The sequence below is a fragment of the Brienomyrus brachyistius genome, chromosome 5 (genome assembly GCF_023856365.1).
Source record: "Brienomyrus brachyistius isolate T26 chromosome 5, BBRACH_0.4, whole genome shotgun sequence".
In the NCBI taxonomy this organism is placed as follows: domain Eukaryota; kingdom Metazoa; phylum Chordata; class Actinopteri; order Osteoglossiformes; family Mormyridae; genus Brienomyrus; species Brienomyrus brachyistius.
In genome coordinates this window covers 36,921,531-36,940,534 of record NC_064537.1, presented here as the reverse complement: position 1 = coordinate 36,940,534, position 19,004 = coordinate 36,921,531, and the positions used below count along the sequence as shown (strand labels likewise).

At 40.5% G+C, this 19,004-nt stretch overlaps 1 protein-coding gene across 1 annotated transcript; it reads right to left on the bottom strand.

Moving 5' to 3' along the window:
* Positions 1-652: 652 nt before the first annotated feature.
* LOC125741927 (alpha-tectorin-like) lies at positions 653-16,027 on the bottom strand. The gene is made up of 23 exons (XM_049013461.1): positions 15,989-16,027; positions 13,741-13,803; positions 13,421-13,444; positions 13,017-13,103; positions 12,144-12,271; positions 10,987-11,265; positions 10,236-10,325; positions 9,674-9,824; positions 8,815-9,551; positions 7,972-8,539; positions 7,195-7,793; positions 6,498-7,047; positions 6,072-6,271; positions 5,393-5,797; positions 4,862-5,148; positions 3,912-4,192; positions 3,596-3,706; positions 2,305-2,489; positions 2,023-2,183; positions 1,664-1,912; positions 1,278-1,440; positions 1,046-1,145; positions 653-857 (listed from the first exon to the last, which is right to left on the bottom strand). Exons 2-23 carry the CDS (start codon positions 13,784-13,786, stop codon positions 790-792), a joined length of 5,469 nt encoding a protein of 1,822 aa, XP_048869418.1. The 5' UTR covers positions 13,787-13,803; positions 15,989-16,027; the 3' UTR covers positions 653-789.
* Between the last annotated feature and the right edge of the window lie 2,977 nt (positions 16,028-19,004).

Genomic DNA, 19,004 nt, shown 5'->3' with positions numbered 1-19,004 from the left:
AGTTGTATTTTATTGCAAATGCAAGGTTAAAAATAAATAAAGCAAACTGAAAGACATACTGTTAGTATTTTTTTATTTAGTATAACACAATTAGACCCTGCTGTCATACCAGCAACATTATTCATTCTATGCAAACATGGAGACTTCATTCTCAGATTGTTCAAAGCTTTGCTATACATTTCGAAACCCACTAGGTCTCTCCTTATGAATGAAATAATGTTTTAAGCCTCGAAGCATGTTTCTGCACAATATGGGGAAAGCTTCATGAAATTAAGCCCATTTCTACTTATGAATATTGTTAGCGGGACATGTCATGGCTGGACCCTTATCAGGTGGGCAGACACCACATGCAATGATGGAAAGAGTCTGTTGTAAGTGCTCTCTGTTCCCAATATATGCATGTATGTATGTAACAAAGTGTTCACATAAATGTAAATATATTCAATAATTTTTGAAAATATTTGTTAATTTGTTAAGTGTTTGTTAATAAGTTTGATTAATTTACATAAACACACACCAAATGATAAACTTGTTTTTGCCAATAGGGGTTCACAATCCTGTTCTTGGCACCCCCCTCCCCCCAAAAAATGTTTTTCCCATGATATTGTTTATAATACATTTAGAAAAAAAAACAAAATAATTTGTTCAGTTGTACATGAAAGGTATTCAATCATTATGGTATAACAGGTCAAAGATAAAAGTAGAGATTAAAGCTGTAAAACACAAGAATTGATAACTAAACACCAAGTTCACTATAATGGAAAGCACATAGTTTGGGGTTAGATGGCCTTAACGCACTGTAGCAGCAACCAGGGTGGGAAGGGCAAGTAGCAGCAGGGAGCTTGCAAAATGTGGAGCTTTAGGAGAAAAATATTTAAAGTTAAAACAGATAAATGTTCCCAAAAAGATTTTCATCAAATTATTTACAGACTAAATATTTTAAGATTATTATTGACTAAGGACAACTACATGAAATACAGGAAATGTGTTATATATGTAAAGACACTCCCTATATATATATATATATATACATATATATGTTTACCTGAATTTGTGAAAGATACTACCAATGGCATGGAAATGGATGCAGTGTCCCGTACTTCTATGGATCTTCTCCTTCTAGCATTGTATCTAGGATAGCAAAGCTGTGAAAGACAAAACAATATGAATTTCTGATCAAGGGCAAATGTTACCATAATTTAATGGCTTTTGGTGCAGCAAAGTGCACAAGGGTTATACGTTGCATATTTTCTTGTTTGCAGATCTATTGAACTCACCGTAGCACAGTTGCACTGGGTCTTTATACACAAGTGAATCTGGCAGTGCAGGTATACCATGGAGGAATTGCTATTGAATGCAAACACACTGAAAGAGAATTTGCTGGTGGTGGACACCCCGTTCTGGTTAATTACTACAGTTCCATCCTCAGGGTTGGGACACCTATGGGACAAGCAAAGAATGAGGAAAACAAGCCACGTCTCCATGTAGGTTACATAATTAAGGATAAGCACTTGCATGGCACACAAGATGAGACATCGAAAAAAAAAGGTTTAGCTGGATAATGTAGGGTAATGAAGGGGGGCTGTAACTGTTACTTTGCACACAGACAGTTAGATGTATAATTTACCACTTCAGAAAAAGGTTACATGTCAGTGATGCTTACTCATGGCTGATGAGGTCCCAGCGGATGGGGTTGAATTGATCAGCATCGGGTGTGGCCCAACAAGAGTCTATCACAGTGGAGATTTGCCTTTCATCCATTCCAATCACTTCCACACCCACAAAAAGCCTCTGGTTCAAGGGCAAATTCAAAGACGGAGCTGTGACTGGCTTCTCAAAGTCAGCGTCGAGAAAAGGAGTCATCTGAACCCGGTACTCCCCAATGCCGCCTGGCAGAATCTTGTCCAGCACGCTGTTGGTTTAATTTCAAAAGATACAAAGAACTAATAAAAGATATAAAGACACAATGTCTGCTTTTAGAAATTATGCCCATCAGTGCTAAGACAGGTATTCTTAGCCCACCTTTCTAAGGGGTGGAAACCAATCGGCATGGACAAGGATTTTTCAATTGGATACGCGCAGTAGAACTGCAGAACCAGGCGTCTTTCCCGGCTGATTATATTGGTATGTGGGTTGGTTTCCCCATAAATGGTGTTCTGATAGATGAGGTGTGTGCCATTGCTCTATGGTAAGAAACAAACATATTAAAATGTCATTCCTCATATGAACACTATCATTTACAGACTGAAATTATCCTTTCTTAAAAAAGGTTACAGCTCTAGATAGGTTCAGGCTCATGCATACAGTGATAATAGTTCCACATTTATTTCCATCGTTGTCAAACTGGAAGACCAGTCTGCCATCTTGAAGTATTGCAGTGCAGTTGATGTCATTAAGGTGCAAGATATTAGCTGGGAAACCAGCTTCAAACAGCTGGCACCGGGACAGAGACATAGTTCCAGAACTGCTGAAACAGGTTTCTTCAGAATCTGTGGAAGAACAAAGTTATTGTTAAAAGTTAATTACTTTTGTTAACAATTGTTAACTTCATGTTACTTAAGTGCATTTCAGTGCATTTTTTACTACATGCCCTGAAGCACTATATTAAGTCATGTGCCTTGGTCATGGCCAAATGCAAAATTGCTGTTTTCATAAAGCTGAACACAATGAAACTTCATAACAAATATCATACATTTTGAAATAAAAGGTACAATCCAAAATGGATGTGAATAATTCATATAATTCTATTAAAAAATTATGTAACGCGATAGTATATAGAAATATATAAGTATATACAAAGGAGTTATATTACCATTATGCAGGATTCATGTGCCATCTGCCTTGTCAACATGTAAGGATAGGTCAGGGCTCTGTGTTTTCCACAACAAACCTACCCAACCATGTATTTATGGATCTTGCCTTATGCATTTGGGCACAGTCATGCTGGAATTGAAAAGGACCTTCCCCACACTGTTCCCACAAAGTTGAAGGTATATAATTGTCCAAAATGTCTTGGTATGCTGAAGCATTAAAAGTTCCCTTCACTGGAACTTTCATAAACAGCCCCATACTATTATGACCCCCCTACCAAACATTACTGATGGTACAGGGCAGTCAGGTAGGTGACACTTTCCTGGCATCTGCCAAACCCAGACTCATCCTTCAGACTTCCAGACATAGACGCGTAAATCGTCACTCCACAGAACATGTTTTCATCATTTTTTCTATTTGTTGAGTTTGACAGACATGTTATATTTTTGTCTACAATGTCAGTTTTGTCTCTGTTGTGGTTAATTGGTTACAGAGTAAACAAATTGACAATACAAAACAATTGAAGAGATTAATGTACATCTTTTTATACTAACTGATTGTCTGTTCTTGGAGTAAAGTTTTTAAAAACATTTTATGTGATTTTTTTTCTATTATTATTTGGTCTTAAACAGTATTACCTATTTGTGGAAAATGTTTGAGGGATCATTAAAGCAGAGCTATATATTACATAATTTAATATACCCAGTAAGTTATGGTAATGTTAACTGCTCTGCACAAAATTCAAACACTGTATTTTATTGTAGCATTTAGTTTTTTAGTTTACCAAAATCACTGCTGTTGTTTCCCTCCTTGCAAAAGCAGCCGTAGACCCCGTTGTTCTCCCCGCACCATTCATCCTCCGTGCAGTCCAGACCAGCACAGGGGTCCTCCGGAGCTGGAGGCAGGAAATGAAGGAGACAGGTCAGTGGATAGTGAGTGACAAAGGTACAGCAAGAGCAGAATAAGAGATCGGGGTTTTAAGCATCATCAGTAGACAAAATGGTCATTCCTGCACACCTATGTGAAGGCAGATAGTCAGAGATGACCGATATTACGCATCCATGGAAAACAGTCACTAGTAATGTATCAGCAGTACTTACGGCAGAGCAAATCTGAGCGCCACTCTGGAATCTCGAGATCCAGGAGGTTGCACGCGGCTTCATAGGTTGCCACTGCAGAGCAGAGCATCCCATTGGCCCATTGGTTGTGGGAGAGATCATATACGCAGGAGGAGAAATAGGGAGTGGGGTCAATGTAGAACTGGCAGATTCTGAATGGGCCAGTGATGTTCAGGATGATGCTGCATGCTTTATTGAAATCCTCTCTTAATGAGCAATTGTCATCTTCTGATCCTCCACCCCTTTTGTCAGTAGCTCCACAGCTGGGAATCAACAAAGAGTATTTATACGCATGCAATAAAATAGCATTATATTCAAAGGAATAGTTTATACATATCTCTATAGATACATTTGTTATAGTTATAATGCCAAAGACAATACAGGTGACTGAGGAATAATTTCCTACATCCATTTTCCAAATGTATTTCCAGTGTATGGTGCTGGGTTAGAAGAATAATTTGATTAATATAAAGCTTCATTTTAATTTATTTCTTTTAAATTCATAACTATTTCCTTTGTTGTGAAAATTTGATTTATGACAAATTTAAGCACTAGGCAAATACTTCAGAATTAATGATTAATGATTTAAACCTGGCTTGAATAAAGCAAAATTATTAATGATAGGCATATGATTATTTTTTCCAAGTCATGATACCAGTTTAATGTAGTCATATTGTCTAATGTTGAATTTGGTTTCTCAGTTTTTTGTTCCTACCAAGCATTTGACAAGAAACGTATTACTGTAAATACTGGTACAAAAACATTTGCATTTGTGGGCATATGTTTAAAACAATGCAAGATAGGCAGCAAGAGTCAGGTTGCAGTAAAATAACATAACACTTCGTTATAGGAGTATAAGGATCAGTTAAACAGCATGACATCATTAATGAACCAGACTCTTGCTATCTTGCTTTCTACTGACAAAATCTTACTTAGGGAGGCTGTAATTAGACTTCCATGAATCACCAAATTCGTCATCTGTTTCTAGAAGCACCCCATCTGGGGAAACCTTGTCATCCAATGGATTTCCATTGAAATTTCCACACATTCCGCAGACAGAGCCTCGGAGGTTCTGACCGAGCCGTACAAAGAGAGTGCTACGGCCGTCAAAGCGAACCATCACGTTGTTGGGCATGTCCAGCACCACAAAGCCATGGTCTTCATGCACTTCAGTCGATTCCCCAATGAGCCCATAGTCTGGGAAGTCACTACCGTTGACCTTGAAGAAATTCAGAGTCTCAGCTGTTGCAGTGGTTAATGTGAAACGCTTTACTGTATAATTAACAATACACAATAACTAAATACACAAACACTAATCCTCAATATGATTTATTTGAATTTGAAAAAAGATATTATATGATTTTTGCAGTTGTGTAATTATTAAATTAATAAAATATCACACAGCATCATATAGCTAACTGCAAACTTCCAATCATTTCTGGCACAAAGTTACCATGCTTTACCTGCACTTTCCCACCCTGTTCAATGGTGATGTTTGTCTGTACACCATCCTGGGACATCCACACATACACTTTGGAGACAAATGACACTTGGTTGTTGCCACGGTGCCAATTAGTCGCTACAACCTGGAACTGAAAGCCTTCAGTGGTGTTACTCCCACAGGTCTTGGTGATCTCATATGAGCAGGTGCCCTGGAAGTGTGCAAGTGCTCCATCAAAAGTGTAGTAGTGGGGATCCCCGCTCACTGTGCAGGTAGACAGTGGGTCAAAGTCAAAGCAACCTAGTCGGCCATCACGGATAGTGCATTCCTGAGTAGGAGTGCAGGCAACCGCTTCACAATACACCTCTTGGGACGACAAGCATGTGCAGTACTGCGAGCAGTCATCATTCCAGAACTTCTCTCCAATCTAAAAGTCGCAGGTGGATCCTTAGTTAATTTATACCACTGCATTCCAAAATACACCATACACATTCAAAACACACTCAAACTTCGGCATGTTCGATAATTTAATCAGTGTTTTGTCAACAGATGGTTTTATACTTAAAAGATTAGAGCTAGAATCCAAAGGTAGGAATGAAGGGAGGGATGGTGAAATTTTAATCAAGTACTTAATCCATTTACAAAGTGAGTTTTTTAATTCTCTATTTTACTTTTAAAAAGTGGATACTGGGATAACTTACTTTAAAAGAGAAGCCACCAAACTGACAGCCACACTGTTCTGTAGGGACACAGGAACTGCCTTGTCTGAAATAACCTTCATCACAGAAGCAGCCCTCAGTGCAGCTCTGTGTGCAGGTGGCATTAAAGTTGCTGTTTCCGCAGCTGAGGCCACATTCCGATCCACAGAGCTCATAGTGGGAGTTTGCTGGACACACCATCTCTTCAGTACACAGAGGATAACATGTTACATGGGATTTCAACGTTTGCAAAGCGCATAAAAAACAATGAAAGTTTATGTTGTTAAATATAGTGGAAAAGCCTAACATTTTAAACAAAGATCAAAAGGTACTATTTGGAGGCAAGACCATAAGAGAATAAATATTGTGCATTTTGCAGTGCTTATGAAGCAAGCCAGCGAGTATCATATAAAAAGATAAATGTATTACCGCATCCTGTGGCCCCCCTCCAGGGATATACTCGGGCATTGGCAGCTTGGCAAACAGCCACATAATTCTGGATAATCTGACACACGACAGAATCTTGATTTGCTGAGACACACCCGTCATACACACAGTAGTTGAAGTAGGGCTCTGGGTCCACATATTCATTACAGAAGGCGAAGGGTCCTTCAGCTGAATGCAGAATTTGGCACATAGACTCAATGGTGGTCTGGTCACTACAAAAATTATTGGGTTCTCTGCTTGAACAGGTATAATTGCCAGGGACTCTCCAGTCATCACCAAATTGGCTGGCAGATCCCAGCAGTTCTCCAGAGCGACTAATGAAGTCATCAAAGGGGTCCCCATTGAAATTTCCACACAGACCCCTGGTCTTGCCTCTGTAGTTGGCGGGTAGTATGATGAAAGCAAAATAGTAGCCATCGTAGCTGACTGTCAAGCCAAAGTCAACACTAACAATGGTTTGCGCACCATTCTGGTTTATCAGAACCCGTCCATTGTTCAAGGAGACTGGTAGACTTCTACTCACACCATCAACCTAAAGAAGAGTACATTGTGTAAACTAATGCCAAAAGAGAATTTTTGCAGAAATTTGTATGTTAAAATAAGTTTTGAATTTAGTTACTAACAATTTTGTTTGAAATTATAATAAAGTGAATGCAATTTGTAGAAAAAGCTTTCTTACCCATACTATTCCATACTCAGCACTTTTAATATCCACTTGGTAACCATAAACCATGATGAACACCTCCACAGTAATGGACACAGTCATGCCCATCCATGGCTCATTCCTTGCTTCCACTTGAAAATCTTGCAGACCACTGGTGTCATTGCAGAGGGATGCGAGCACATAGCGACAGGTGCCTTGGAAGTCATACATGAACCCATCAAATGTGAAATAGTGTGGATCCCCAACGGCATAGCAAATGCCTGATGGCAGTGGGTAACAACCATATTCCCCACTAACAATCTGGCAGTACTCCAAAGAGCTGCATGATGAGGGTACGCAAGACGTGTTGCCAGTGTCACCATTGCAGGTACAGTAGTTGAGACACCCATCTCCTTCCCAGAAGCTCTGTCCATTCTGGTAGTATTGACCATTATAATAGCAGCCACAGGCACTAGGGTTAAGACACTGGCTGCCACTCAGCACGAACCCATCGTTACACTGACATCCTTCTTGGCATGGCTGTGTGCATGGGAAAGGGAAGGAGAGATTGGGGCAAGTAGCTGGGCAGGAGGTTCCACAGAGCTCATAGTGGCTGTTTGGTGGACAGCTTAGACCTGAGTGGGGAGATCAAGCATGATAAAATCATATAAAAATCGTTTGCATTCAGGAGGAACCTTGAATATGAATTGACATACTTTATATTACAAACCTGTGTTCTGTTGCTACTATGTTTCCAAAACATACAGTTATGTTACATTCAACAGAATGCAGAAAAAATATCTGGAAGCTTACCGCAGTTAGTGTAGTTCCTCCATTCTCCAATGGGAAACCCATTCTGTTGACACAGCAAGGCGTAGTTGTGTAGGGCTTCACAAAGAACGGCATGGTCACCTCCTGATGTAGTCATGGCAACTATGCATTCATTGACCATTTCTGTTGGGTTCAGAAATGCAGAGCAGGCACCAAAAGGCCCATCAATTAAAGACATGATGCCACAGGAGCTATTTGACAGATACTGGCTAACATTCCCTGCTGTGTTGTTTTCAAAATTTATGCTCTCCACACAAAATGCAGACAAGGCCCCAAAACGCCAGCTGTCCCCGAATTCTTCAGTGCTGTTGGCAAGGTAGCCACCCGCGGTCATAAGCTCATCCTCTATGTCCTGGTTGCCGTTTCCACACATTCCTACAAAGATTCCAGAAAAATTGCTTGGGATGGTCACTTGTACCAGCCATGGCGAGTGTGTTCTTATAAACACACCAAAACTGGTCTCCAACACGATGCTCGTGATGCTGCTGTGGTACAGACTGATCATTCCAAACTGTCCATAGAAAGGAAGTCCAACTGTCTGCCCATTCACCTGAGTACATGCAGGGATTAAATGCATGAGAACAGACCTTGACCATAATAATTAAGTTAAAGCTATCTTCTGAGAACAGAAAAGAGCAAAATCACGAGACAAAAGCCACAATTCACTTAAATTTTTCAAATTTAATTTCCTTATTTTTAAATCCTTTTGATTACCCCCAAGAATTCTATATACGGTGTTCAATGTACTTTCTTCGCATTTATCACTTGAAAAATGCCTCACAGCAATGAGAATTAATTCACATAAGAGAATAAATGGCAACCTACCTGTACTGTTGTGATGTTTCCCAATGTAACAGAAACATCAGTGCCATTGGATTCAAATTTCAGATTACTGTTGAAATTGTTTCCCTGTGGACCGCTAGGAACCTTCTGAGTTGATATCACAAAATCTGGCAGGTTTGTCCCATTGGTAAAAGTGGTCAGTGTCAGTCCACAGGCTCCTTGATAATGGAAACCTAAGCCATCAAACGTGCGGTACATATATTCTCCCACTGTGCAGATTCTATCATTTTCAGGATAACAACCTCTCTGTCCACCCTGAACTGAACACACTTTCTGTGATTCGCAAGAGTAATTGAAACAGGTCATTCCACTGCTAGTACAGGTACACTGCTCTCCGCAATCGTCTCCTAGTAGGACAGTTTCTCCCACAGTGTAGAATTGTTCCTGGAACGTGCACCCACACTGCTGGACAGGCATACACTCCCCAGCATCCAGGACATACCCTTCGTCACAAGTGCAGTTCTCCATGGGGGGTAATGTGCAGTTATATGGAGATAGTGGGTCAAAGCATGTGGCTGGACATGCGGTGGCGTTAGAGTCAAAGTGGCTATTGGGAGGACAAACCACGTCTTGACAGCTGTATTTGAAAGAAACTGATTGGCACGTCTGGTTGAAGAGGCAGGGGGTGCCCTCACATTGGAGCCCAGAGGTTGTGCAGGTGCATCTCTCCAAACAGCTGCTGTCATTCCAGAAGGAGGCACCCAGTGGAAGGAATGAACCTGCGGTTTATAATAATGTTGTTAGTATTTTATAATTTACAAATTCCATTGATTGGCTTTGTATTATTATATACCATAATCGAATGGAAACTACATTCTAAATTACGTTTTCAGTTTTTTACCCTCAGTTTCACATCCTTGTGGCACATCTGTCCGGAATACCCAGCGTCCTGAAATACCAGTGTTGCTTGTGTTTGATAGCTCTGTACTATTGTCACTCAAGGACCCAGGTACAGAAAAATAATACATGGAACCATTGGTGTCATAACCAGCCTGCAAAGATGAAGTAAATCACCAAAACTGTAGAGTTACAACAATAAATTGCACAGCAGAATATTTTTGCACAGTACTAGTGGCAAATACAGTATATTTCCTATGCTGCCTGGGACCATCTGCAGGCCCAGTGTAATCTTTTAATGGATAAAGTGGTGTGGAAAATAGATTTATGGATACCAGTACCACAATTACTCATAGCTACATAGTCTCATTTTGAGTGTGACTACAATATGTAGCAACCTAATGGATTTAAGGGTCTGAAGTGAAAAGTCTATTAATGATATAATATTAACTATTATACATGTCATTCACTAAATGGCCTTTCTGTACATCATGATCTTGCTCTTTCATTGTCAGGTGTAGTCCCTTGCTTTAGGTTGTTGCTATACTATCTGCTGAAATTCTCACCTCATAACCAGGTGGGGCATCAATTCTGCCGTAATTCATCACAAAAAATGACTGATTTTCATTTGAGATCAACGTCACTTGGAAAGTTGCCTGAAAACAGTGGGACATGTCTTTCTCAAGCATAGTATTAAGTAATTGGCAGGTTGTAACTATCAATATGCACATACAGCTCTGGGAAAAAATGAGACCACAGCAACTTTTTTTTGCAATTGATGTTTGTGCGTCTGTCAATTTATATATATAAATATATAATTTTATTTTAACAAACTGCAGGTTCTTCTCTGTTTCTCATTAATGAAGGGCTTCTTCTAAGAGCCTGATGCGAACTGTCCCAGCAATGTACTTTACACCACTTCATATTTACAATTCCTTAAGAAGGTCACGTGAAGTCATTGTTCAGTTTATGAGGCACTGCCAGTCATTGCCAGTGTCTCCTGCTTCACATTATTCTTGTGTACTGTGGTCTTAGAAATTTTGAGCCTGGAAGGACCCTGCCTCACATTGTAGAACCAGGATTAAAGCATTATTTAAAAATACAGATTTTAAGAGTAGTCTCGTAATGTTTTCCAGAGCTGTATATTTTTCCTCGTCTATCACCATTAATCATTACAGCTCATCCTTAAGAGTTTTTTTATGGAATTATCAAGCGGTAAGAAAACTGCAAATGTGAATGATCCAATTCAGTGTTTCAGAGAACCCAAATTCAGTTAATAAAACTTATACAATAAGTTATACAATAATAAACATTTACCGTTCCTGTTGCATTGAAGTATGTAACATTGTACCATGTGACAATAAAAGCCCAAGTAGCATTGAAGGACACATCAGGGAAGTACTGGTTGACGTCTTGTGTTGTTTGGTTTAGAATGTCCCCACCGGTCACTCCACGGTAGGACACAAAACCGCCAAACGTGGTGTCAAAATATGCCCAGAAAGGAGCAATTATATTTCTGTCAGCATAGGTTGGGAATTGGCAAGGCATGTAACCAATCCAAGGAGAATCAAATGTCAGGGCACCGTTGATATTTATCTGAAAAGAAAAGCATATTACAACCCCATTGCCAAAAACGTCGGGATGCTATGTAAAACGTAAATAAAAATAGAATGCATTTCGTTGTTTAGTAAACACTTTTGTCCTATATACAGTGAGGCACACATTGCAAGTATACAGCTGTCGTGCAGCCAACTTAATCTGATGGCTTTGCATTTTAACTTTTCTTACTTTTTCTTTTGTGGTCAGTCTTGTTAAAACTAACAGGAAGTCCAAGAGTGCAAAAAGCAACCAGCCAGCAGCCATTCCCCTTGCAATTCAGACTTAGTAATCTACCAGAAGGTAAACAGGTTTTGGTATGGCCAATTCTTCGATGGCTGACCAACTATGAAAGCTGTGTTGCTGCTGGAAGAAGTGTTGGTGTTGTCTGTGTGGGTCCCAGTACAATCATGAGAACACATGTGCAGTAAAACTGGTGCAAGTCCATCGGATGACATGTAAAATGTGAAGTTGTGACTCTTTGAGGTCATAAAATGTACCCCAAAGCCCTGGCTAAAATTCCCCACTGCGGCCCTATCAATCTGGCCTCCCCTGTATCTAACTGGTGCATTTTCTCCTGCCCCTTAGCTACTGTGTGGTGAGTGTACTGGTGCAGAATGGCTGCTGTTGTATCATTTGGGTCAGTGCTACACAGTAGCGGTGGTTGAAGAGGCTCCATATGCATCCATGTTTAAAGAGTTCTAATAAATGCAACCTTCAATTCAGCTTTCAAAAATAAGATCTCAGCACGATGTGAAGATAAGCATGCATCAACCCTTTGCTCTGGAGATGAAAGGGTCTCTTACCTGGTGCTACACATGGGCATCTACAAAAAGTGACAACTGAGTGTATGATAATGACTGAATTTGTTAACTTACAAATGTACTGTTGTATCCATTTTCAAAGAACTGGAATGTCCCAGGTAAAGGAATCCCAGGTGAAGTCCCATTTTCTGTGCTATTCAAGAATGTATCTCCGTAACTGTACCCATATGGATAGAAGTGTTCTGGAAACAGTTTTGAAAAAAGTGAGCAGTTTAATACCTATATATTTTACATTTATAAAAAATACAACATTTATATTAATTCTTAACTCCCACAATGCTTTAATTATAGCTATACTTCCTTATTCCTTCCTCTTTCCTTTTGGTAACTATCATGATCTGTCCTGCTGTGCTCCAGTTTGGCCAGCAGAGGTCTCTGCTGACCATTCTATTTCCTTCCCATAATCTAATCACTTATACCTGTCTCATGTTAGCCCTCATTACCGTGTTAGCGGGCATTTCTAGTTATTGAAAAGATCAAAAGCTAAGTCAAGTTTCGCTGGGGCTTGTCTTTTTTTGAGAAATATTATCAACACGCATATAATGTTCAAGGAAACAGAGGTATTTAGCCACTGACTATTAAATGTCATCAGTATAAATTATCATGAGATTATCATCAAAATAAACAATTTCTTCAGGACCACAAACATACAAACTCTACGCAAAATCCATTATATTACAATATCCCATATCCCATTTCACAAGATCTAAATGATCCTCCCATACCAGTGTACTCTAGCCTTGTGCCTCTGGCCTCCAGGATAGGCTCTGGACACCCGCGACCCCGAACAGAACAAGCAGGTATAGGAAATGGATAAATGCAAACATAATCATATAAATATCTCTTTCAAGTCTCTCTCTGTCACACACAGACACACACGCACACACACACACACACACACACACACACACACACACACACAAATACCATATTCTTCAGCGAATCCAGTCTCAGCTGACAGCAGCAGCTCATCATGAAAACCACTGCTTGTATTGGTTTGGTTGTTTGTGATCACTGGACAACACAAATTTATGTAAATATTAAGTTTACATCCATGACAAAAGAGAAAACATTTTTTTCTTTTCTTTTTTCTTTTGCATGTTGAATGGCAAATGGCTGCGTTTTTTAAGTTTAGCCTGAAAATCAACCTTGAAATAGATGATGGCTGAAATGAAGCATTTTTCAGTTACTCACTGAAAATTAGTTATTATGGTTAATATAGGATATAAACATCAGCATCATTTGAATAGCTTAAAATAGCTACACAAACATGTTTTTAAATTTGTGATTTAAAATAAATATGATAAATTTTCCCAAACCATTCAAATTACCTTGCTGGACTGTGATCTCAATACCTGCAAAAACAAAGACGACTATTTAAGTAATTGCTAAATGATTACTTTTATTTAAACAGCAATGTGATTTGATGTAACAGGGAAATGTATGCAAACAAGTAACAGAAGCCCTGTAAAATGCCTAAAAATATGTGGTCATTAATGACATCTTTTGTCCTTACAGTCAAGCTTGTTGGCATCATTATCAATGATGTACATTACATAAACAAGCTAAACTACAGCCAACAGGATGGCAATAATGATGATGATTATAGCAATGACAGAGATGGGACACGAAGACCGGAGAAAGGACTCACAGAGAAGCATCAATTGCAGCAGAAACAGGTTCCAAAAACAACCCATGGCAAAGGATTCCGCTTCTACAAGAAATGCACAGAACAGGCATCTCTGAAGACATTGAAATATTCACACATTCACAACTTAAGGTCCTTTTCAACCGGGGTGGGGTAGAATAATAAAACTGCTACCAGGAACATTATGAGACCATAAATGTCTATGGATTGTGTTTTTCGTGGTATAATCATTATTTGGATTGCATTACAGAATATAATATATTAGTATTAGGGTTATTTCATTAATATTTTTAGTGTATGTGCATACTATATTTTTACTATTAAATATTATTTTTGATAAAAAAAATAAAATAAAAACAAACCAAAGGAACCGCATGATCTGCACATCTTTGTCTTGGCAACTCGGCATGGAAACATGGAAATTACTTTACCCATGGAAAATACAATGTAAAAAAATATGATGACATGTTAGCTAACTATGATCTGAAACAATGTAATACTCAAGTAAAAAGTAAAGTAACTCACCTGTGGTGTATTGATATTTTCAGGATTTAATATCCTATTTTTTCCAATAGGTCAGATAAAATTAAAGTGAAACAATCCCTGCATTTTCATTTATTTTACCTGACCTATTGGTAGGGCAGTGAGCTGAATGCGCACGGAGTGAATTGAGCGAATGTGCAGCCCAATTGGAGCGCACACATAGCAGATAGGTTGCTTGAACATAAATATAATGCCATAACCCATCACTACTTTATTGAACATCACAAGGGCAAGGAAACAAACAAGACCAGAAGGTATCAAAACAACAAGCACAGAGCATACAAGCACAAGTACCCTGGCGATATCCTCTGTGCAGTAATATAATTGGCGTCTCCAGTTTGGTAGAAGAAAATAGTTTGTACATTAAACTGCATGCTACAAAGTCTGTGAATTATCTTCAATAACCGGGTCATGATTTCTCGTAAGGGACATTGCTGTTCGATTTTTCAAGTTAATTTTTCTGGCACTTTAGTCACCACAGATATAATAATATTCACTCTCATTATATTTGAGAGAAGCCCAACATTACTATGGCTGATATCTCAAAAACTAGGCAACTCCCAGCAGAAGAACCTAGATGGATAGATAACACTAAAGCCTATGTAAAACAAATATTTTTTCAGTTTTGAGGTGAACTGCCCCTTTAACCTTAGCTGCACTTACATCACCCTCCACAATAATTGGCACCCTTTGTAAAAATTTGTAAGATTTGAAAGATAAGAGAACATACAAACCAAATGAGGCAGAAGTGTGTTGACCTTCATAAGTCAGGGAATGGGTTTTAAAAAATAGCTACTCAAAATTCCTATTTCTGCTGGTAGGGCAATAATTTAAAAGTGGACAACAACTGGAACTGTTACAAACCTGCCTGGAAGATGAGCCAGGTTTATTTTTCCCCCACATACAGTGAGGAGGGTCCCCAAGGATGACTGTTGGTGAATTACCAGACCAAGTAAAATCTTGGGATTACCATGTCTCTGAAAACATGCTAACAGTTTTTTTTTGCCAGTTTGCCACAAACTTAAGCACCTGAAGTTTGCAAAACACCACTACAACTTTGACTGGAACCAAATTCTATGGTCTGATGAAATGAAAATTGAGCTTTTTGGCAATAAACACAAGGTGGGTTTGGCGTAATGAAATGAACCTTATCCCAATTGTAAAATATGGTGGAGGTTCTGTGATGTTGTGGGGCTGTTATTCCTCCAAAGGCACTGGAAACCTCGTTAGGGTATATGAATTATTCTCAATTTTTCAGTGTGACATGAAGCTGCTTCACCAAAAGGTGGATTTCCTCTAACCCTTTTTACAAATCTTTACGAGGGGTGCCAATAATTGTGGAGGGCTGTATATTTTCAAAAACCTTAAAAATCTTAAGCATCATAACATTGCACGCATTGTACTCAAGATAAGATGTGCAGATCATACAGTTGCTTTTGTTTGTTTCATACATCTACATAATGCTGATAAAATGCATGTTTACTCAAGTACAAAACAGAATGCTTCTAAAACAGTAATATTTCATCTTAATCTTGCAAATAAAAATCTAGTAACACTTTTAGTTTTTGGTACTATATCTTTAATGGTACTTTTATATTTTGTGTTTGTGTTAAAAGTTATTACAAAAATAAATTGTTTATATTGTTTAATTAACATGATAAACCATACTATATAGAATCCCAGATTATAACACAAACCATCTGCTTACCTGCTTAAGGCTCTGAATGTAATTCCGACCAAACTGCAGAGTAACATATATACAGTACAGCAAAATGTAGGGCGGGGCGTGCGGGAAGATGTAATCTGCGTCACAATGATCTGCATGAAAGGGCCTAATTTCCTTTTTAAAAAGATCATAAAGGTCATTCTTTTGCACACATACAAATTATCCTACATTTTTTCTCATTAAACAGTAGCCCCTATACACTCTTAGCATATGCACACTCCCATGTTACATACCAAATCATTTTATCCTTTTTGTCTTTATATTTGTATTAAACAAATATAGAGTTCAACTTGTATTCCTTATTGGCTTATTCTATTCTATTTTGTATAATATGGCATTCTTTATTTTGGTGTTTTTAACCTATGTTGTGTAATCCTGCATGGTGAGAGCTATGCCTTTGCTTATCTTATCTTATATTATCTCATCTTATGTAATTTCGATTAGGAGTTAAAAGGTTTAAAAAGTTACTTATTGTTAATTTAACAGTGAAACAATAGTTTTAAAAAGCTTTAATAGCAAATTTAATCAATAAAATTTTAAGGTGGAATTAATAACAAGCTTACAATAAAAAAGAAATTACTGTGAATTTTAATCAAATGTCCTAGCAGTGCAAATACACACAAAATAAGTTACAACGTGAACTTCCCACAAAATATTAACCTTTATACAGTGTATGCGTACTTTTCATTCCAATCACGTCAGTTCCTGCATATCTACAATAATTCTGAATTGAAACTATTCACTTGTAGTACAAGTTTTTCAATAGTAATAAATCCATGGAATTTTTTTGAAGGAGTGGCTCTAACAAAATATTTTCAAAATTTAACAGCCTGAAAGACAGGTATGAACAAAATACATATAAAATATTTTTACCTACTTTCAAAATGTAATTCTACTACTTTTTACAATTTCTATCTTTTTTTTCCCTTTTGTCCTGTCCGGCAGCTTTAGCAAGCAGAATCATGGTCTGAATACACTGCTGTGCCAAACATGTTTGCTTTACCATGAGGGGCTCTATAAACTCTGTATAGGCCCCTCATGTTGATCGATTTCTTTTTATTGTATTTGTTTATTCCATTTTTAAGACATGTAAAATATTGGAACCAGACGAAGCTCAGAAAACCCCTATGAAGAGAACAATCTTGGAACCACGTTTTCCCTTGCCCGGACGCGGGTCACCGGGGCCCCCCCCTGGAGCCAGGCCTGGGGGTGGGGCTCGATGGCAAGCGCCTAGTGGCCAGGCCTACACCCATGGGGCCTGGTCGGGCACAGCCCGAACAAGGCACGTGGGTCCCCCCTCCAATGGGCTCACCACCCATGGGAGGGACCATAGGGGTCGGGTGCGATGTGATCTGGGCGGCAGCCAAATGCAGGGACCTTTGCAGTCCGATCCTCAGCTACAGAAGCTAGCTCTAGGGACATGGAATGTCACCTCTCTGATGGGGAAGGAGCCTGAGCTGGTGCGTGAGGTTGTGAAGTTCCGGCTAGATATAGTCGGACTCACCTCGACGCACGGCTTGGGCTCTGGAACCAGTCTCCTTGAGCAGGGTTGGACCCTTTTCCACTCTGGAGTTGCCCGCGGGGAGAGGCGCCGAGCGTGGGCATACTTATTGCCCCCAGGCTGGGTGCCTGTACATTGGGGTTTACCGCAGTGGACGAGAGGGTAGCCTCCCTTCGCCTTCGGGTGGGGGGATGGGTTCTGACTGTTGTTTGCGCTTATGCGCCAAACGGCAGTTCAGAATATCCACCCTTTTTGGAGTCCTTGGAAGGGGTGTTGGAGAGCGCTCCTCCTGGGGACTCTCTTGTTCTGCTGGGGGACTTCAATGCTCACGTGGGCAATGACAGTGAGACCTGGAGGGGCGTGATTGGGAGGAACGGCCCCCCGATCTGAACCCGTCACGGATTGTCCATAATGAACACCATGTTCAAGCATAAGGGTGTCCATATGTGCACTTGGCACCAGGACACCCTAGGCCGCAGTTCGATGATCGACTTTGTAGTCGTGTCGTCGGACTTGCGGCCGCATGTCTTGGACACTCGGGTGAAGAGAGGGGCGGAGCTGTCAACCGATCACTGCCTGGTGGTGGGTTGGCTCCGCTGGTGGGGGAGGAAGCCGGCCAGGCCTGGCAGGCCCAAGCATATAGTGAGGGTCTGCTGGGAACGTCTGGCGGAATCCCCTGTCAGGGAGAGTTTCAACTCCTACCTCCGGCAGAACTTCTCCCATATCCCGGGGGAGGCGAGGGAAATTGAGTCCGAATGGGCCATGTTCCGTGCCTCCATTGTGGAGGCAGCTGACCGGAGCTGCGGCCGTAAGGTGGTCGATGCCTGTCGCGGCGGCAATCCCCGAACCCACTGGTGGACACCGGTGGTAAGGGATGCCGTCAAGCTGAAAAAGGAGTCCTATCGGGTCTTTTTGGCCTGTGGGACTCCAGACGCAGCTGACAGCTACTGGCAGGCCAAGCGGGATGCGGCTTTGGCGGTTGCTGAGGCAAAAACTCGGGTGTGGGAGGAGTTTGGCGAGGCTATGGAGAACGACTTCTGGATGGCTTCGAGGAGATTCTGGTCTACCATCCGGCGGCCCCGGGAAGGAATGCGATGCAGCATCAACACTATTCATGGTGGGAATGGTGCGCTGCTGACCTCAACCCCAACGTTTTGGGTCGGTGGAAGGAATACTTCAAAGACCTCCTCAATCCCACCGACACGCCTTCCGATATGGAAGCAGAGTGTGGGGACTTGGGGGTGGACTCACCTATTTCTGGGGCGGAGGTCACTGAGGTGGTCAAAAAGCTCCTCGGTGGCCGGGCCCCGGGGGTGGATGAGATTCGCCCGGAGTTCCTCAAGGCTCTGGGTGCTGTGGGGCTGTCCTGGCTGACACGCATCTGCGGCATCGCGTGGACATCGGGGGCAGTGCCTCTGGACTGGCAGACCGGGGTGGTGGTCCCCCTCTTTAAGAAAGGGGACCGGAGGGTGTGCTCCAACTATAGGGGGATCACAC